The sequence below is a fragment of the Anomalospiza imberbis genome, chromosome 6 (genome assembly GCF_031753505.1).
Source record: "Anomalospiza imberbis isolate Cuckoo-Finch-1a 21T00152 chromosome 6, ASM3175350v1, whole genome shotgun sequence".
Taxonomy (NCBI): domain Eukaryota; kingdom Metazoa; phylum Chordata; class Aves; order Passeriformes; family Viduidae; genus Anomalospiza; species Anomalospiza imberbis.
Genome location: NC_089686.1, coordinates 55,928,857 through 55,948,605, shown reverse-complemented (window position 1 = coordinate 55,948,605; position 19,749 = coordinate 55,928,857). Strand labels below are relative to the sequence as shown.

The 19,749-nt window shown below is 60.7% G+C and overlaps 2 protein-coding genes and 1 long non-coding RNA gene across 5 annotated transcripts; 1 reads left to right on the top strand and 2 right to left on the bottom strand.

Annotated features, from left to right (window-relative positions):
- Nucleotides 1–1,539: 1,539 nt before the first annotated feature.
- LOC137476285 (uncharacterized) lies at nt 1,540–5,093 on the bottom strand. Of its 3 annotated transcripts, none has more exons than XR_011000305.1 (3): nt 4,846–5,093; nt 2,855–3,920; nt 1,540–2,717 (listed from the first exon to the last, which is right to left on the bottom strand). It is a non-coding gene; the product is annotated as an uncharacterized lncRNA (long non-coding RNA). The 3 variants fall into 3 exon arrangements; XR_011000306.1 differs by lacking the exon at nt 4,846–5,093 and having other exon boundaries at nt 1,540–1,823; nt 2,630–2,717; nt 2,855–3,216; XR_011000304.1 differs by lacking the exon at nt 4,846–5,093 and having other exon boundaries at nt 2,855–4,098.
- Nucleotides 5,094–7,682: 2,589 nt separating this feature from the next.
- On the top strand, nt 7,683–10,672 carry MPEG1 (macrophage expressed 1). Its single transcript, XM_068194453.1, has one exon. It carries the CDS (start codon nt 7,773–7,775, stop codon nt 9,927–9,929), a length of 2,157 nt encoding a protein of 718 aa, XP_068050554.1. The 5' UTR covers nt 7,683–7,772; the 3' UTR covers nt 9,930–10,672.
- On the bottom strand, nt 10,081–18,837 carry DTX4 (deltex E3 ubiquitin ligase 4). The gene is made up of 9 exons (XM_068194454.1): nt 18,451–18,837; nt 15,406–16,123; nt 14,535–14,596; nt 14,234–14,395; nt 14,067–14,128; nt 13,656–13,808; nt 12,822–12,983; nt 12,454–12,543; nt 10,081–12,199 (listed from the first exon to the last, which is right to left on the bottom strand). The coding sequence occupies exons 1-9, from the start codon at nt 18,659–18,661 to the stop codon at nt 11,966–11,968; spliced, it is 1,854 nt and encodes a 617-aa protein (XP_068050555.1). The 5' UTR covers nt 18,662–18,837; the 3' UTR covers nt 10,081–11,965.
- Between the last annotated feature and the right edge of the window lie 912 nt (nt 18,838–19,749).

Below are 19,749 nucleotides of genomic sequence, written 5' to 3'. Positions count from 1 at the left end.
AGCCGGGACCGACCCAGAGCCGGGACCGCCCCAGAGCCCGGGACCGCCCCAGAGCCGGGACCGCCCCAGAGCCCCGGGACCGCCCCAGAGCCCGGGACCGCCCCAGAGCCCGGGACCGCCCCAGAGCCCCGGGACCGCCCCTGAGCTCCGGCCCCGCCCGGCCCCGGGGCCCCGCCCTGCCCGGGATGGCGGCGGGACCATCGCTGCCGGCCCCGCCCCTCTCACCTGGGCCGGGCCGGGGCTGCGAGCGGCACCGGGACCGGGACCTCGGCTCCGGGTCCCGCCGCTGTCTCTGGGGGTCTCGGGCGGTGCCGCCTCTCCCCGCCGGGTGGGCTGCGGGGCCCGGCCCTGCAGCACTGAGTTGGGCTTGGGGCCGGCACCGGGACCGGCACCGGGACCGGCACCGGGACCGGCAGGAGCCGCTCCGGGCCGGGCGCTGGGGCCGAGCCCGGCGCTGCCGCTCCTGCTCCGCCCGCGGCCGGCGCGGGGCCGGGACCCGCCGGGGCTCCGGGCACGGCCCCGCCGCGGCCGCGGGCAGCCGGGGCTGGGCCGGGCCCGGGCAGCCCCCGGGATCCCGAGCTCGGCCCGACGCGCCGGGCCGGGCTCGGCTCGGAGCCCTGAACCCCTCCCGGCTGCCCGCGCCGAGCCCCAAACGCGGCCCTGGGGCTCCGCCGCCAGCCCCGCCCGCGGCGCTCGGTCGCTGCTTCGGAGCTCTCGCTGCGGCCGGGGGAGCCCGGCTTTGGGCTGTGCCTAAGGCTCGGCTCGGAGCTCAGAGACACGGACTCGCCCTGGCCGAAAGAGCCCGCCTGCAGCACCAAAACACGGCCTTAGGGCTTTCAGTCAAGCCCCGCAAAACGCTGCACTTAAATCTCTCTTGGTGAAGCGCAAACTCTGGCTGACTGACCCCAGTTTCAAGACCTCCTAAACACAGGACATGGTCTCTGCTTCAAGCCTCTAAAATGTAGAACTTGGTCTCTCTGAGATCCCAAATGCTGTCTGAGGCACGCGGGTTTCAAGCCCCCCAAAGCAGGACCTAGTGTCTATTTCTGTACTTGGCCAAATGAGACCAGTTTTGAGCCCCCAGAAAGCAGCACTGTCTCTTTGTGAGCCCCAAAACTGCTCCAGTCCATCAGCTTTGGAGGCTCCAGGAGTGCCCCAGGCCGTGGGCACCCAGCTGGGCACCAGCGGCAGCTCCCTCACCACCCCCCCTGCCCCGTGGGATGGGGAAGAGACCAGAAACAAAAATCCAGCTCGGGGGTGAGATCAGAACAGTTTAATAATGGAAACCAAGACAAATATAATAATTTATTATTGATGACAGCACATAACAGTGATAGCAACAAGAGCAGTGATAACAGTGACAATAAAAAGGAGAGAAGCCATTCCACAGTCCCCCTTTAACATTATAAATCCAGAACATAATCCTGAGCACCACAAACTCCCCATGTGGGGGATTTCCATAGTCCTGTTATTTTCTCTGTGGCCCATCCTGGGGATCTGTGGACTAAGGAAGGCACTGGCTGCTCCTCTGGGCAAGAAGGGAACGGCTCCTGTGCTATTCCCAAAAACAGAACACCTGGAATTAGTGCCCTGGGAGCCCAGTCTGGTCCTTCCAGTCACTGGGGGTCACCCAGAGGGTCTTTACCTTTATAAAGTGAAAATGACATCCTGGTCCAGTGCATTCCAGCAGGACTGGACACTCCTGGCCACAGTGACCACTCCATGGAAGCTGGACCGGTGACAATCCAGGAGGATTTTAAGTTGGAGACTTAAAATCAGAAACTCCAATTCTTTTCAGCACCTTTTGCTTAAATGTTTCCCTGCTGGAAGAGCTCAATCAGTATTTTTACTGACCAGATTGCCAAAGCGAGGGAAAAACAATCAGCATTCCCCGGATGCCTCCATCACTTCCACAGCCATCTGCAACCAGTGGGCGATGGGCAGGAGCCTGCCCAGAACAGGCTCAAGGGGTGGTATTAATTCCATTATTCCCAGGGTTTGAATGATTCTGGCATTATCCCATGTCCCTGAGTGTGCCAGAAACCCCAGAGCTCCAGGAGCTGCAGCCAGCTGCAGGCAGGTGTTTTTCCCTCTCAGCTTTTTGGGAGTGTGGGTGAAGGTTCCCTTCCCTGTCCGGCTCTGGGAGTTGTCCCTGCCACAGACCCCACAGGGATCTTGGGCCCTGCTGGAGCCAATTCATGTCATGGCCCACATCCTACAGGAAAACAGGAAAGTGCCCAGTCGGCCCCAGTTCCAGCCAGGAATGTCTCAAACAGCACTGTGGGGTGTTCCTCTTGCTCTGGAAGGGAAGCTGGGATGAGCCCAGTCCCCAGGGCCTGTGCAGGGGCTCCCTGTGGAACAGCACTTCAGTTTTTCGGTCAAGGGCTTTTCCTGATGCCCTGAGGCACAGGATGATCCATACATTTGTCCCTCCCTTATTTCTTACACACTCACAGAATGAGGTCCTGCTCCTTTTTCCCTCCCTCAGGGGCTGCAATTGCCAGTGAGATTTTCCCACTTTTCAGCAGACCAGGGAGCATTCTCCAGTGTCTCCACGAAACTTCCAGAACTGACCCATTCCCAAGGACAGAGCTCAGGAGAAGGGAAGAACAAAGGTTTTAGCACTTACCATCTTTAATTTTCCTTTCCCACAAAAACTTGCTCTGGCTCTTTCCATGTGAGAAGGTTCCTTGTCTTTGTTTCAGCCTCAGAGGATTCTGTGAGGAGATTTCACACCCACAATTCAAGATCCCAAACCCACAGGGTTACCCATGAAGGCAGAGCAGTGTTGGCTGCTGCAGTGAATTTCCTCCATGTGCACAACTTAAAAACCATTACACCACTTCATAATTACCTTGAGCTGGTGCTGTAACAATGAAAAACTGATTTTCCATGTCCAGAGGCAAGAGATTGTCCTGGTCAGGCTGTGAGACCTTAAACTGCACACTGATCTGGGGGCTGTGACTGGCATTCCAGCAGGGATTGAGCCTTGTGTGTGTGCAAACCCAGCGTGGGACTGGGCAGGATTTCACTGGGGGAAGCTCTCGTTTTATTCCTTGGCAGCTTTTCTCAGGAATATTAAACAAAGAGGGAGGCCTTGCCCTTAATCCAATTACCACAGGGCAGCAAATTACTGTTTCTTGTTTACCAGCTGGGAGCAGCACTGACGAGGTTGGGAGCTGCTGCTTCACCACACGGTGTCAGCAACAGAGAAAAAGCACAAAATGTTATCCAAAAACAAGGATAAAATGAATGATTCCTCCTGCTTTTAGTGGGACCGGGGCTGATTCTGCCCTGGAGTGACAAAGAACTTCTCCCTCAGACCCCCAGAGACCCCTCAAAAAGCCAAAGTGCAGCAGGGAAGGGAAGGAGGAAGGAAAGGCACCTCTGCCTCACCTGCTGGGAACAGCACAGGTCCTGCTGCTCCTGGGGACTGGGAATGTGTCCAGAGCCAAAAGCTCCTTCCCAGGCTGGAGGGGCTTTCCTAAAGCACCACCTCTGGTTCACATCCTGCTGGCTTTCCCCTCCCTTGGGAAAGGAAGGACTTCATCCAGAGCTTGGAGAAGGAGGAAACAAGGAGGCCCAGCCCATGGACTGTTCAGATAAGCCAAGGGGGGACACAGAAGCAGTGCAGGGATTTCTGCCTCAGGGGTCACATTCCTTCAAACCCAGTGCAAACTCACTAAAATGACCTTTCCACAAATACCTCCTAAGGCACATGAGAACCTGAGTAAGAAAATAGAATCAAACCCTTTGTCCCATTGGCCTCACACCCCAAATTCCAGTGGGACAGACAAGTCCCTCTCCTTGGAAGGCAGCATCTCCTACCTGGACTCATGCCTTCCCCAGCTTTGGTGGCCGCTGTCTCCATCCTCCCACACCTCCTCATCTTCCTCCTCGGCAGGGTTGGCTTCCTCATCCTGCAGAGCCAGCACAGGGACAGTCACCAGCCTGCTCATCCCCAGCCTGGGCAGCAGGGACGGGCTGGTGGCACCCTCTGGATGTCACCCCTCTGCCTGGCGCCATCCCTGCTCCGCAGCCCGCTCCCGTTCCTGGCTTGGCAGCTCCTTCCAACGGGATGTTCCACCACAAACGTTTGCTCTGCTGCGTTTTGGGACAGCAGAGACTCCCCCGAGGCAGTGGGCAAAGCTCCTGTTCCCACATCCTCTGCCTCCCACAGCCCTGCTGGGGCTGGACAGAGCAAAGGAAACTCCTCAGTTCCTGCTGGAAATTTCCTCCTGTGCCCATAAACCCCGAGAAATCGTGGCTGCTCCATGCCTGGAAGTGTCCAAGGCCAGGCTGGATGGGGCTTGGAGCAGCCTGGGCTGTGGATGGAATGAAATGATCCTTAAGGTCCCTTCCCACTCAGACCATCTGGGGGTTCCAAGATCTCTCCACGCATTTATTTTGCACCATTTCCTCTCAAATTTAGACCATTTGTTAAAGCAATAATGTTAAAATGATTCCAGGAGTTAAAAGGGGAGCGTCAAACATACAAGAATCATTCCTACACCCAACAAATCATTATTAACTGGAATCCTATTCCCTCATCTCTGTGCTTGTTTTGCTTTCCTGGAAGACCTTATGATCCCAGAGTCTCTCAGAGAGATTTAGATGGGAGCTTTGCTCTGTCAGAGAGCCAGGGGGCTTTACACCACTTCTTCCTCTGCATCTTTATCCTTTATCCCGCTTTCCCTCCGCCGGCACACCGAGCTCTCCCCTGGAGCACCGAGCCCTCCGCTGCAACTCGGATCCATTCCCCGGGACACCGACTCCCCCCATTTCCCCCGGTCGCTCCGGCCCGTTCCCGTTCCCCGCTCGGGGCTGTCCCCGTTCCCCGCTCACCTCCGAGCCCGGCGCCGCCGCCCCCGGTGCCCCCGGCCCGGCCCCGCTGCTCCCCGGGCTCCGCCATGGCCGCTCCCGGCTCCGCGCCTGCGCTCCACCCGCAGCGGCCGCGGTTCCTGCCGGGAGCGGCCCCGGCCGAGGGCCCCGCGGCCTCGCACGGCCAGTCCCCGTCGTTGTCCCGGCCCGGCTCCACGTCCCGGTCCCGGCCCGGCTCCATGTCCCGGTCCCGGTGGCGGCGGAGCCGCGGGAAGCGCTGGGAGCGCTCGGTGCTGCAGTACCGGCTGTGCCCACAAGGCGGCAGCACTGCGGGTGTAGCGGCCATCGCGCATGCGCAGCGGCCTGCGGCGTGCCCGTAAATCCCGGTTTCGGTGAATCCCAGATCCGGGTTTCGGGTGCTCCGGCGCGGGCACGGAGAAAGAGCTGCGCGTACACAGAGCTCCTTCTAGGTCCTTCATACTGATAATCTTGTCTTACCTCTTCAAGCCCCTTATTGTTTCGTTTACGTACATGAAACTTTGTATTTTTATTTTCAAGCCCTATGGATCCATATTCAGAATTCCTTACAGTCTGAAATCCTGTCTATAACGCAGCAGATTTATCTTGAAATAAATAGCGGTTTTTTGTATATATAAAAACGAGACTCTACACTTTCTGCTGTTCAACACATAAATGAATTTTCAGGCATTTTGGGGGTATAAGCTCCCTTTTTGGGGGCATCCCACCTGTTCCCCCCTTGTGAAAAATGCATATTATATGGCTCTACACAGATATTTACTATATGTATTATGCTAGGTTGGAAAGTTAACATTTTAATAATATAGTAAATGTAGTTTTGTAATTGAAATTAAGCTTTAGTAGTTAAAATAGAAAATATGTGTGTGTGGTATTCTTTTTGCTCAAGAGAAGGAGAAGATAATCAAGAAATTCTTCACACAGAGATAACAATTACAAAAACCCCTAAATCTTCCAGAGGAAAAGAATTTATGGCTTTCTTTATCAACAAAAAAACCGAACTTCTCCAAACTCAACTTAGACTTCAAGGTGCCTGGGATTAACAGGAATTCCTCAACAAGTACCGGACGAACTTCTTGTTTTAAATAAATATATGCATATTCATGAAGTGATTTGTGTATGCAACAGGTTACCCCTATTAAGGAGGGAATTCTTTTTTATCGGGGTCCTTCTCCTGGCTCGCTTTTGTCCAGAGAGAGGTACCCAGCCCGGGCTGTAACTTTTTGCTGTTATTGTCTCTTTAATTGTCCTAACTCTAATTGTTTAATCTTTATTACTATACTTGTATTAATTTTTTTTTCCATTTTATTTTTAGTAAACTTTTATAAATTTTTAAAACAAGTGATTGGCGTTTATAACACCCCTCATTCCCCACTCAGCGGCTCCCCCACCACAGACATTGGGGTGCCCCAAATGACACCATCATCTCACAGACTCGCACACCTCTCTTTTTCCTCACCCCCAGAGAAGGCACAAAACCAGCCCAAGTGCCCTCGCCAGCAGTTCAGTGCTTCCATAAGAAGCACGTGGGCATATCCCCAAAAAAACGGGGAAAAATCGAGGGCAGGGCAGTTCCCCAAAGCGTTGGAGTCCCCAGAGCAGCTGCCCCATGGCCCAGGAAGTGTCCCCGAGGATGGTGTCTCATCTTTCCCCTCAGACTCCACTGCAGGCAGAGGACTCCTCAGTTCCAGGAGATGTCTGATCCCTCCCTAGGCCTTTCCAGACACGGCTGGGCCGTGATGGAATCTGTGCTCCCAGAGCCACCCGGCAGCTCCGGCCCTTGCACTGCTGCTGCACATCTGGCCCAGCCAGGGGAGCTGAAAGAAAGCCTGGAAATTTAAGAGTGAACTGGAAACACAGCCCCAAACCTTGCTGCCTTGATGGTAAAAAGGTCTCTGTTTACACATACCCAAGAAAAACAGTCCCTCTGGAGAAGTCCTGGATTTCCTTTTGCATCCATTGAACTGGCCCAGCTGCCAGCTGGTGCCATTAAATTCTCCATCCCCAAAACCCCTGGTTACCCTCGGCTGTGGGGTTTTTGCTGTCACACTGTTAGGAGGGACCTCTGGCCAGGAGAGATGCCAGAGGACTGATGGGAATCTCACCATCGGAAGCAAGGCAGGAACAGGTTAATTCAGAGCACCACCTCAACGTGCTGGGGGAAAAAAACTAACATTCCACTGCCTCCATGGCACAGGGGTAGGTTTTAGGTGAGGTGATGACATAGCCTGCACATCCCAGTGCAGATGAGAGTCCCTGCACAAGGGTTTTCCAGCTACTCCAGGGGCTGGAGCCAGCAGGAACATCCCCAGTGGTGTTCCTGTTATCCTTTCACCCCCCACTCCTGGCATTGTCCTGCCCAAAAAACACAGGCACCTATGGTCCCCGTGCCTCCTTCACAGCTGTCACTTCAGCCTCCTCCCAGGCAGAAGTGTCCTGCAAAGAGGAACTCAGGAGCAAAACCAGGGGAAGTGAATCTGTCTATATGGAAAGAGTCACCATTTTCACAGCAGAAACTTCCTTAACTGTTTATTCCCCAAAACTCGCAGCACCTGCCCTGTGCTGCTGAATCCGAAGCCCAGCCAGGCACCAGCTGGGTGGAGCTGGATCAGTATCCTCAGCACCTGGGGCTCAGCATTCCCAAGCAGGAGGTGCTGTCCCGGCTGGTGACACTGCAGACCCTGGGGGAAGGACAGGAGTGGGGCGGAGGAGGCTGCAGAGAGCCGCTGGTGGGGCAGAGAGAGGGACAGACACCTTCCTGCTCCCCACCCCCTGGTCTCGGTTTCCACTCTGTCATTTCTCACATGCCTCAGTTCTCACTTCTCCTTTCCCTTTTGTCAATTCCCTCAGCCAGTTCATTTTCCCAGCTCCGGTCCCTCCGTTCCGACCGGTGAGGGCCCAGCACCGGCTTGGCCATGGGCTGGGCGCTCTGGGGGGCCTTGCTCACCTGGGCACTGCTGGCATGGGTGACAGGGGCTGAGCAGTCCCAGGAACTTTTGTCCTCTTCAGGGTTTGGGGTGTGCAGCAAGACCTTGAAGCTCTCACGTCTGGAAGTTCTGCCGGGGGGGGGCTGGGATAACCTCAGGAATTTGGATATGGGCAGAGTCATCAACCTGGGCTACTCACAGTGCAAGACCACAGAAGATGGATCTTACCTCATCCCAGACGAGATCTTCACTATCCCCCGCAAGCAGAGCTTCCTGGACATCAACTCCGAGATCATCGAGTCCTGGAAGGATTACCAGAGCATCACCTCTGCCTCCATCAACCTGGAGCTGTCCCTCTTCTCCGCCATCAATGGCAAATTCTCCAGCGACTTCCACCGCACCAAGACCCACCAGGTGAGAGACAAGGCTGTCACCACCCGGGTGCAAGTCAGGAACCTGGTTTACACTGCCAAGATCAACCCCGAGGTGGCCCTGGACAAGGCCTTCAAGCAGCAGCTGCTGACCATCGCCAGCCACCTGGAGAACAACCAGACCCAGATGGCCAATTTTCTGGCCGAGGTGCTGGTGCTCAACTACGGCACCCACACCATCACCTCCGTGGATGCAGGAGCCACCTTGGTGCAGGAGGACCAGATCAAGGCTACCTTCCTGAAGGACAGCTGGGCCACACGGAACACTGTCACCGCCTCGGCCGGCGTGGCCTTCCACAGCATCGTCAGTGCGGGAACCAAGGAATCCCTGGACGTCGGCTCGGGCTTCACCAAGCAGTACCTGGACAACCGCACCAACTCTAGGGTGGAGAGCATCGGTGGGACCCCCTTTTACCCAGGCATCACCCTGAAGACGTGGCAGGAGAGGATTCAAAACCAGCTGGTGGCCCTGGACCGCTCGGGCCTGCCCCTGTATTTCTTCATCAAGCCGAGCACGGTGCCGGAGCTGCCGGTGCCCACGGTGCGGAGGGTGGCCCGGTGCGTGGAGCTCGCCATCCGCCGCTACTACACCTTCAACACCGCCCCGGGCTGCACCGACGCCTCCTCGCCCAACTTCAACTTCCACGCCAACACTGACGACGGCTCCTGCGAGGGCACCATGGCCAACTTCACCTTCGGGGGAGTCTTCCAGGAGTGCGTCGGCCTGGGCGGTCCCGACACCGGCGCACTGTGCGCACGGCTGGAGCAGAGGAACCCCCTCACCGGGGCCTTCTCCTGCCCCGCCACCTACACCCCGGTGCTGCTGGGTGTGCAGGAGCGGGAGGAGGGTCACAGCCACCTGGAGTGCCACAACAAGTGCACCCTGGGCATCTTCTGCCACCGCAAGTGCCAGGACGTTTTCTGGCTCTCCCGGGTGCAGTTCAGTGCCTACTGGTGTGCCGCGAGCGGGCCGGTGGCTCCAAACTCGGGATACCTCTTTGGGGGGCTGTTCAGCACCCACGGCACCAACCCCATCACCGGAGCCCAGTCCTGTCCCTCGGGGTACTTCCCACTGAAGCTCTTTGGCGAGCTCAGAGTGTGCGTGAGCCAGGATTACGAGGAGGGGGCCGAGTACGCGGTGCCCTTCGGGGGCTTCTTCAGCTGCCAGGCAGGGAACCCCCTGGCTGGGCAGCACCGGGGCACGGCTGAGGACCCCCACGCCAAGGGCTGTCCCCCGGGCTTCAGCCAGCACCTGGCACTCATCAGCGACAGCTGCCAGGTGCAGTTCTGCGTCCAGGCCGGGCTCCTCACCGGGGGCTCGCTGCCGCCCGCCCGCCTGCCCCCCTTCACCCGGCCCCCCGCCAACCTGCCGGCCGTGGACACGCTGCTGGTGCGGGACGGGGACAGCACCTGGGTGAGGGACGGCCAGAGCCACGTGTGGCGGCTGGCACGGCCGGAGGAGGTCCAGCACGTGGCCGAAATGGTCGGGGGCCGGGGGCTGTCAGGGGCAGAGGTGGCTGGAGTCACCGTGGCCGTGCTGGCTGGGCTGGCCACCGGCCTGGGGACAGCCTGGTACGGCCACCGGCGCTACAGGGCCAAGGGGTACCGCGAGCTGGGCACAGGGGACAGCCCGGCCCCCGCCGGCCCCGAGCACAGCACGGTGCTAAGTGTGGGCGAGGGGTACCAGCAGGAGCTGGAGGGGACGGTGCCCTGAGTGCCCCCTCCCCTTGTGGCCCAAATCCCCAAACCCATGGGAAAAGGAGGGAGCGGAGGGGCCCCGGGGAGGGTTATCTCCCAAATCCTGCATGCTGCAAGCTTCAACCCCTGTCTCCATGTATATCTATCGGGATAGATATACACACGCATGCAGAGAGGCACGGAGCAGTTTTATTTCAGCCAGCAACTCATCGTGTAGTCAACAGAGCATTAAAAAAAAGGAAAAAAAGTCACGTTGTGGAAAGACTTACTCACAGTAAGAGCCATAGGGCTGGCACCGCGGAGGTGGGGGACCCTCCCCCCTCTCACCCAGAAGATTTTGCATAGCTCCAGACAGGCTTTGTCTGCACTGGGGAAAACCCAGGGCGTGCAGTGGAGAAATCACACCGCTGAGAGCCACCCAAACAGGGGCGTGTGCCTGGGGAAAGAGGGTTTCTCCCTTGAGGTAGAAGATAACACCCACGCTGAGGGCGGCTGGGCACAGATCAGTGCAAAGGGACATCAGGGGGACTCGGGGTGCCTGGCCCTGCCCACAGTGCCCCTGGCTCGCCTGGCCACACAGATGACCGACAGAAGACAACGGAGAGGCCAGGCCGTGCAGGGACCGCCAGAGTCCCCTGCTATCCGCTTTATTGACCCCCAGCCCCTCCACGGGGTGGCCGCGGGGGTGACGGACCCTCCAGGCCACGGAGAGGAAAAACAGCAACGACAACAGAACGATGCACAGCAGGATGGACCCCCATCCCCCCAGCACAGAGGGCCAGGGAACCCCCAGCACCTGGCACAGGGGACTCCGAGAGGCCCCAGGAACCCCTGGTTTGGGATGGAAGGAACCCCACAGATTCTCTCATTCCTAACCCCTGCCCTGGGCAGGGACACCTTCCACCAGCCCAGGGCTCTCCGAGACCCAGTCACCCCAGGGGGCTGACAGGGACCCCCAGAGTCTCAGAACACACTTCCCCCACCCCCATCACCCACACTCTCCTACCCACACCACCCTCCTGGCCCAGCCCATGCCAACCCCTCACCAACCGCCTTCCCCTCCTCTCCTCCCCAAGGCCTCTCTGGGGGCAGGAAGGGGGACACTTCTTACCCCACCTGCACCTGGCCCCATGGGGACCCACAAGTGACAGCCCTCCCATGGGGCAGAGCCCTGTCGGGGTGGGGGACCCCACAGCCCCTGTCCCAGCCCCAAGCACCACTGTGCCCAGCCCCAGCTCGGCTGCAGCACCACGTTCTCCCAGGCTGCTTCCCCAAATGCCCCCCCTATATGTACATATATACGACAAAACCCCAAAACACGAGGTATATAGAAATTCCAACGTGGGGACGCCCCCATACGAACAGTTCAAGGAACCCACTGCGGGGGGGTGGGATGTCATTGTCCCCCCACACACTTCCTACCACCCACCAGCCCCTCCCTGGCATGCAGAGGCAGGGACAGCCCAGACACGGGGACCCTGCAGGGCACAGCTCAGACACAGCCAAGAGGAGCAGGGGGCAGAGCTGGGGGGAGCTGAGGCAGCCCAGGGCCCCCCAACCTCCACAGACACAGGAGACCAGTGGGGAGGTACCGGACAGAACGAACGAACGAACAAACGTCAGAGGGACAAGGCAGAGCAAGGGAGACTCCTGTGGCCCCAGCTCCCACCCCAAGCCAGATCCCAGCCCCAGGTGGGTGGCAGGGGTGCTGGGTCAAGCTGGGACTGGCATAGATGAGGAGAGAGGGGAGTCTGGCACCCCCCAAGCCCTCAGCACAGTGGCAGCGAGGACAGGACACCATCCAGAGGGGTGGCCAAGCCAGCCTGAAGCCCCACAGCTGTGTGTGAGGACGTTCCTGCCCTGCAGGAGTGAAGGGGATGGCCAAAAGGACCTTCACCCACATTCCCAGCCAGCCTGGGGCACTGCATGGCTGCCACTGGGAGCAGGGGGCTCCAGGTGTGCCCTGAAAAGCCCCCAGGCAGGTATCTCCAGCAGCTTTATCCCGGTGGGTGCCGGCACAGGCAACCCTTTCCTTGCCTCCTCGCCGCGGTCTCAGTCCTTCTCCTGTGCCAGGCTCTCCTCCGTGATGCCCTGGGCTGCCAGCTCAGCCAGGACATTGTCCAGGTAGTTGATGTCGGGGTAGCCGTGGCCAGTGAGGTTGGAGCCGAACTCTGTCTTGTGGTGGATCTCATTCCAGATCACCGTGTCCGACTCGCCCGTGGTGCTGGAGGTCCCGATGGCGAAGATCAGGCGCCGGTCCCAGGCCACCAGCAGCAACTTCAGTACCTGTGGAGGCCAGGAATGGAGCAGGCAGCAAAGCAAGCACGGCAATGTGGGCAGCCCGCAGGCAAGGCCTCCTGGAGCACCCCAGCACAGCCTCCCGGCCCAGCCAGAACAGAGGGAGCCTGCTGAGCCTGCAGGGGAAGGTCATGGGATGCCTGCAGAGCCTGCTGGATGGGCTGTGGAGAAAACCTCCACCCACATTCCCCTGCTTAAGCCATGTTTGCTTTTCCCACCCTGGCACGCCTCGGCCAGCTCACCTTCCTGCCCTTCTCGCTGTCTGGCAGGTAGCAGTGCCGGGGGAAGCCACGGGCTGTGAAGCTCTTCCCAGGGTTTGGATGCTCTGGTCCCTGCAATGTAGAGGGGAAAAGAAAACCCTTCTGGAGCTCAAAAGCAATCTCTGGGCACAGGGCAACTCCACCCAAGCCTTGGTGGGCACTAATGGCCACCATCCCCCTGCCAGCAAGCAGAGAGGGACAGCACTTCCATGCAGATACACCCCAGACTTCCCACAACATCCTTATGGACAAGCAGCTCTTGAGTCAAGGCACGAGCTGCAGTGGGACCTGGGGGGGATACAGCTGTGACAAGGGCTGCCAACCACCCCAGGTGGCCCCCCCAGACCCACCTGCACCCCCGGGGGGATGTTGTAGATGATGCGGATGGTTTTGCAGTCGGCGTGGCCAGGCAGCGCGTGGGGGATGATGTGATATTCCATCTTCCCGGGAGGCTGCGTCCCTGTCTTCACCCCGTAGATGGTTTTGCAGGTGGGACACTGCAGACTCCCATCCTGAGAGTGGAAAAAGGGGGACACAGTGAAACCAGTCTCTGCAGCACCGAGCCACACCAGGCACCGAGTCCCTGAGCAGCACTGAACATCGCTTTAATCGGGAAAAACCTAATTTCAAAAACTCTCAGGAACTTTGGATAGGGCAGGGAGAATTCTCTACCCAACTTCAACCAAAAACCTGAGGTCTGCATTTCTCTTCCCCATCAGTTCTCCAGTCCTCATTGCTTTCCCTAGCTCTGAATTGGTGGTTTGTTTTGCTTTGTTTTTTTCAAAGAGGGAAATATAATAAATATTGAAATTCTCCAAACAATGCATTTTCCAGGGAATGTCAAGCACGAGGGGTATTTGCAAAAACCCTCCCATGGCTGGAGAAGCACTGCCTGGCACCAAATTCCAGGTAACTCTGCTCAAACATGCAGGGATCAAAGTCCACCCTGGCAAGGAAAACAAGCACAAAAATCCGGGCATAGTGGGGGGAAACACACCCACACAACCCCGAGTTCTGATTTAGCAGTCCCCAAGTGCTTGCTGCTGATAAAAATTAAACTCTGAGTCAGGTTGGGAGCTCAGGAGTCCTCTGGGGCAGCCCGGCTGGAGCTCTGTCCCATGGAGAGCTCGTGGAGCTCAGCAGAGGTGGCTGAGCTGGGGGTCCCCGGGCCTGCAGGCTCTCACCTTGTTGCCGTTGTTGTACATGGCCACCAGGCAGTGGAGGTGGAACACGTGGCTGCACTTGACCAGCTTCCCCACGAGGTCAGGCTTGACGGCCGGCTGGGGCCCCTTGTAGCCAGAGGGGGCAGAGAGCCGCTCCATGCAGATGGTGCAGTCCTGTGCCGGAGGGGAGGCCAGGGATCAGCGGGATGGGTGCTGATGGGCTGCCCTGCTCTCACCCAGGGACCAGCACCCAGCCCTGGGCCGGGCTGTCACCCCGCAGGGGCCGTGCACGCAGCACACAGCCCCTCTTTGGGGACAGGGCAGAGCCATACAGGACGGTGGGATATCCCTGCACGTGGCATCGCGTGTCCCCAGCCCCTCATCCCAGGGCAAAGCCCCCCGAACACCCTGGCACAGCCCTGCTGCTCATACCTCATCTGGCGGATGCCGCACCTTCTGCAGGTATTTCTTCAGCACCTCCTCTGGGGTTTTACCTGCGGGAGAGTGAGAAAGGATGGGAGAAACCCACTGCCAGGGGCAGCAGAAAGGATGGGGCGCACAGGGGAACCAGGGAGGGCAGGAGGGACAGTGTCTCTTACCCTTCTTGGCCTGTTTCTTGGTGGTCTTGCGGCAGGAGTGGGAGATGCCGGGGATGGACTGGATCTCGCTCTTGCTGACGGGCGGGGGGTGCAGCACCAGCTTGGGGGGCCGGGTCAGGCACACGGGCAGCCCGGCCGCGCTCATGAGGATCCCCGTGATCCCTGCGCAAGGAGGTAACAAATGGCACCGAGGAAAACCAGCAACACCCTGAAACCCAGATGCTCCCCAAAACCTGCCCCACTGGGGCTGTTTGTCCCCCCACTCTGGGGCAACCAGCACCCGCTGCAGCCCCATCCTCACCTGCCAGTGCTGGGTTGACAGGGCTGGAGCCAGTGAGGTTCTTCACAGGGACAGTGGGGACCCTGAGGGGAGCCAGCAGAGACCACGTCAGGACAGGCAGGAGGCACCCACGTTCCCACAGGGCCCAGGGGCCACACAACAGTTGCCTGAGCAACTGCACAGGCCCTGGCTGCAAAAAGAGAATCCCCCGATGGGGCAACGTGCCCCTCCCTGCCCCACCACCGCCTTTTCTCTGGCGCTTTAGAATCCCTGACTGCATCTCCATTCATGGCCCCTTTTTGTCACAGCTCCCCGGGCCAGTCTGTTGTTTCTTTTCCTCTTTTCTCCTATGGACACGTCACTGCCACAGCTCTTTCCCCCCTCCCCTTGGGGCTCTCTTCCATGGGAAAGTTTCCTGGCAGGTCAGGAGCATAGGGAAGGGGGAGGATGGAGAAGGAGAGGAAAGGGGCCAGGCTGTGACAGAAGGCTGACGGCAGAGCCAGACAAAGGGGAGAAACAGGCCCATTAAATGTCCACCCCATCACAAAAAAATGTCTTTGGAGGGTGGGGGTCTGGAGGGACCCCTTCTCATGGGGCCTGAATGGCTTTTCTTTGGGCCTTTCGCAGTCCCCCACCCAACCCCTGACTCCAAGAGAAAGAGCAGCCTCAGCCTCTTCATTGAGATGCAGGAGCCACCCCATCGCTGCTCCGGTCCCCGGGCACCTGTGAGGAAGGCGAGGGGCCCAGCAGAACCCACTTCTCTCCACGGGAGGCTGGGGACCACCGAGGTGTCTCCCACCACGCTCAGGGGTGACAGACCCCTGCAGTGTCCTGGGGAGGGGTAAAAGTCCGTGCTGTCCCTTTCTCCAGCCAGGCACCCTGTGGGACTCACCCGGAGGCGATGAGCACGCGGGACTGGGCGATGGCCAGGCGCTGCAGGTGGCTGCGGTTCAGGGTGCCGAGGCTGGGCCGGGAGCCTTTGCCGCTGCCCACGCCGGGGGGGCTGCCAGACGTGCCGGCCGAGCTCAGGGCGGGCGTGCTGGCCGCCTGCCGCCGGCCCCCCTGCGCCGCCAGCGGCTTCAGTGAGCCGCGCACGGCGGCCACGCCGTCCGGCGCCTTCGGCCCTGCCGCGGGCAGCGGGGGCTTGGGGGCGGCCGGCGGCGCGGGGGCGGCTTTGCGGGGCTGCAGGGTGGAGGTGCCGGGGCCGGCGGCGGCGGCTTTGACGCTCATGACCAGGAGGCACTGGGGACACGTGCAGGCGGGCACCGGCGGGGCCGCCGCCGCGCCGGGGCTGGCCGGCCACGACTGCGACTTGGGCAGGGTGCCCGACACCAGCGGGTAGACCATGTCGAGGCGGCGGCGGACGCGGCGCTTGCGCTGGGTCTGCCGGTTGATCTGGCCCATGGTGGCGAAGTCGATGACGTAGCAGAAGCCGATGGCACTCAGGTCCACCCAGGGGTGCTGCTTCTCGTAGGCGCGCTGGATGGTGATGCCCACGTCCATGTCGTAGGGCGTCCACGTCCCGCTGTCATTCTCCCACTCCCAGACGACTCCCTTGCCCGGCGCCGAGGACGGGTCGTAGTAGCTGCGCCGGACAGGCCGGATGGTGCCTGAGGGAGGGCGGCAGACGCCGTCAGACCTGGCGCCAGCACCCACCCGTGGGCAGGCAGCGAAACCACCCCGACCTGTCCCACCGGAGCCATTCCACACGGGGACAGCACAGCTTTCCGGCTCTGCTGCTGTCCCCACCCTGCCAGGGGACCGGTGTGCCTCGGTTTCCCCAGAGGGCAGGGAGCCCCACAGCCTGGGGGCGCACCCCCAGTGCAGCTGGGCAGAAGGGAAGGGCAGATTTCACTCCCACTGGCCCACAGGCCAAGCACAGAGCCACTCAGCCCTGATGGGGAAACACAGAACCACAAGCCTGGCTGCTCCAGCCTGCTCCCAGGGACCTCCCGCGGGAGCCTGATGAAACCAGGCATTAGGGCACCCGAGTCCTGCAGTGCCTGTCTCCCTCCCAGCTCTAGGCTGGTACACATGAATAAAAGATTCGAGGGGCAGCTCCGAGCCCCAAGCAGTGACACACACAGGGCCTCACGCATGTAGGGGAGCAGGGCTTGTGCCAGCCCCACCATCTGCAGCTGCCAAACCGGCCCGTGATGAAAACCCCAACTGTGGCAACTGATTTTCCTCACAGGGAAAATCTCTGTGAGGCCAAGCTAAGGAGTTTGAGTGGGGCCCTGTGCCCAGCTCCCGCTGCCCCCTCAGCAAACAGGAGGGATGAGAGCACAAAGCACCAAGGCTTTGTGCCTTGCATCCTTATTTTGGCTAGGCGTTTCCTTTCCCACCACTCCCAATCAACTAGGATGCATTCGAAGCATGGACACAAATTTTGGGAACTCCTACAACGAGGAGAAAGGCTTCCTCTTTGGGATGTCTCACAGCAGGGCAGGACTGGGTGTGCATGGTACTGGGGTCCCATCCTGAGTGTGTCACTAATGCCCAGAGGTGTCTGGTAACAGGTGGGACAAGCACCACTGCCTCCAGGTCCTTCTGCAGATCCCCATGGCTCAGCCCAGCCTGAGGAACAAGAAAGCACTCAAAGAGAAGCAATAACAAGTCTGCTGCTTCGGCTTTTCACCACGTGTCCTGCAAAGCCTCCAAGAATTTCAGTCCCTTCTCAGCCCCACCTCTCCGCGGAGAACAGCCGCCACCGCAGGTCCCGCGGGGACGCGAGTGGGATAAGAAGGAAAAGGTGTTTATCAGCACCCTGCTGAAGGGGCATGGGGTGCAGGTACACCTGAGCCAAGCCGAGCCAAACCCAGCCAAGCCACCTGCCCTGTCCTGCCAAGGGGCACCGGGGGCAGAAAAGCCGAGGGGAGCGGGGCAGTGATTTATCCTAATCTGGCAGCAGCATGCGGCATCTGGCGGTCCCCAGGCAGCAGTGTGGGAATGCTGTGTGTTCCCCCAGCCCCTCGCCGCCAGCCGGCCTCCCATTCAACAGGGGAAGAAAGGGAACAATAGCTATTCAGGGCCTGCCAGGGTCGCGACCCCCCCAAATCAGAGCTGTTTAATGACCCAAAATACCAACATCCCCAGCAACCCAGGGAGAGACAGAACAATCTCCCTTTCAGTCCTCCACCCTGGGCAACAATAGCCCTCAGAAGCTGGCCCCCAGCCACCCTGCTCGCAGAGGTCCCTTGTCCCCACACCCACGGGCAGGGGAGGGTCGCCGCCAGCCCCTAGGGTTGCTGGGGAAAGAGGGACAAAGGAGGCACTCTGCTGGACCCCAGGGACAAAGTACACTGGCCACCACGGGGGTGTTGGGGGTCACAACCCCCCATGCTAATGCCCTGCCATGGGTGCTTGTGCCCCACGTCCCAGACAACCCCAGGAGGTGGGGGACAGACAGCCCCATCACGCTGGGGACCCACCCGCCCGCCCGTGCCCTCCCTGAGCATCCCTCCACCGGCTTGTGTCCCTGCCCCGGGGCTGCCATCCCCCGGGGCAGGATCCGTCACCCGAGTGCCATTCAGCTCTAGGTCGACGGATCCAGCACAGAGGGAGCCGGGCACGGCCCTGGGCAGGGTGTGCAGCAGACGGGCTCTCCCGAAGGGAGAAGGATGGGGTGGGTGCAACAGGGCCCGGGGCGCTGCAGCAGCCAGGAGGGCGGGCAGCACGACCCCGGGGGGGACCAGGGATGCGTGGGCAGGACTGGGCAGCGAGGGCAGGGCGAGGACCTGGGGATCGGGTGGGAGGACATGGGGCGAGCTGGCATCGCGGCAGGGCGCTGCGGGATCGGGCACGGCGGGGCCCGGCAGCGCCGCTCGGTGCAGCCTCGCACGGCCCCGGAGCGGGGGACACCGGGACCCCCCTCCCGCCCGGCCGTGCCGCTGCGGGCGGGAGCGCCGAGCACGGCCGGGCCGCGGGGCCGACTCACCGGTGTCCTGGCGGAACTGGTGCATGGACTGCAGGTCGATGATGTAGGGCGCCAGGCGGCTGTCGGCCTGGCCCAGCACCACGCTGCCGCCCGCCCGCGGCCCGGCGCGGGCCACCGCCTCGATGTGGTGGCTGACGGCCGGGCTGTAGGGCCGCCAGCGCCCGTGCTCGTTCAGCCATTCCCACACCACCACGGCCGAGGCCAGCAGCATGGCTCCGCCGCCCCGGCCGCGGCCCCGGCTGGCTGCGCCGCTGCCGCCCGCCCCGGCGGCTCTCGCATGCTCGGCGCGGCGCAGGGCTCTGCCCGCCCCCGCCCGGGGCCGGAGCCGCGCACGGCCGGGCCGCCCCTCGCCCCTGCGCGCACCCGCGGCGCCGCTCCCGGGCCGCTCCGCCCGGCCCCGCCCGCACCGAGCGCCCCGGGCCGGGGGCGGCCCCGCGCGACGTCACCGCGCCCCGCCCCGCCCCGCCGGCACCGAGCGACCCGCGGGGGGCGAGGGACCCATCCCGCCTCTGTCCCGGGGCCCCCATCCTGCACCCCGGCACCTCCCACTGTCCCCGTATCCCTGTCCTGCATCCCGGGTCCCCGCTGTCCCCACGCCCCCATCCTGCTTCCCTGGGACCCCTCCCAAAGTCCCTGTACCCCTACCCTGCAGCCCGAAGACCCTCCCCCCGTAGCCCTAACCAGGAGTGCAGCCCAGGGAGCCCCTGGTGTGCGCCCATCCTTGTGGGGACCCCCGTTCCCTGCCTGCCAGCGATGAGGCTCAGGGTGCTGCTGGGTCTCAGGGAAAGTGCTCCATGTGTTGTGACAGAGAAACGTGGCCCAAGAGCTTCTTCAGGAAGTGGCCCTCTGAGCTGCCCTTGCTTGTGGCCCATGACACACAAAAATTGTTTCAAAGCCCAAAATTGCCTCATGTCTGAGGGGCTGTAACCCCAGCTCCTGCACGCCAGCTCTCCCAGCTGCCTGCCTGGCTACCCCAGCTGTGACGTGCGCACCCCGGTGCAATCCTCAGACTGGAGCAGCCAGTGCTGGCCCTTCTCTGCGGGACAGAAAAACATTCCTGAGCTTGTTCTTCAACGGAGCCCCATAAGCACCTTCCGAGGGCAGCCCTGAACGGCAGGATATTGGTGACAGACTGGTCTCACCTCCTTTTGTGCTCCTGTGCTCAGACACACCTAACGCTGATTTCCTTGTATATGAAACACTGGACTTTCCTGGTTCAGGAGAAATGTACAAATTACCCCTGTGCCCCAGGTTTGGCAGCACAGGAAATCCCCCAGTGCATGGTCCACCTCAGCTTGG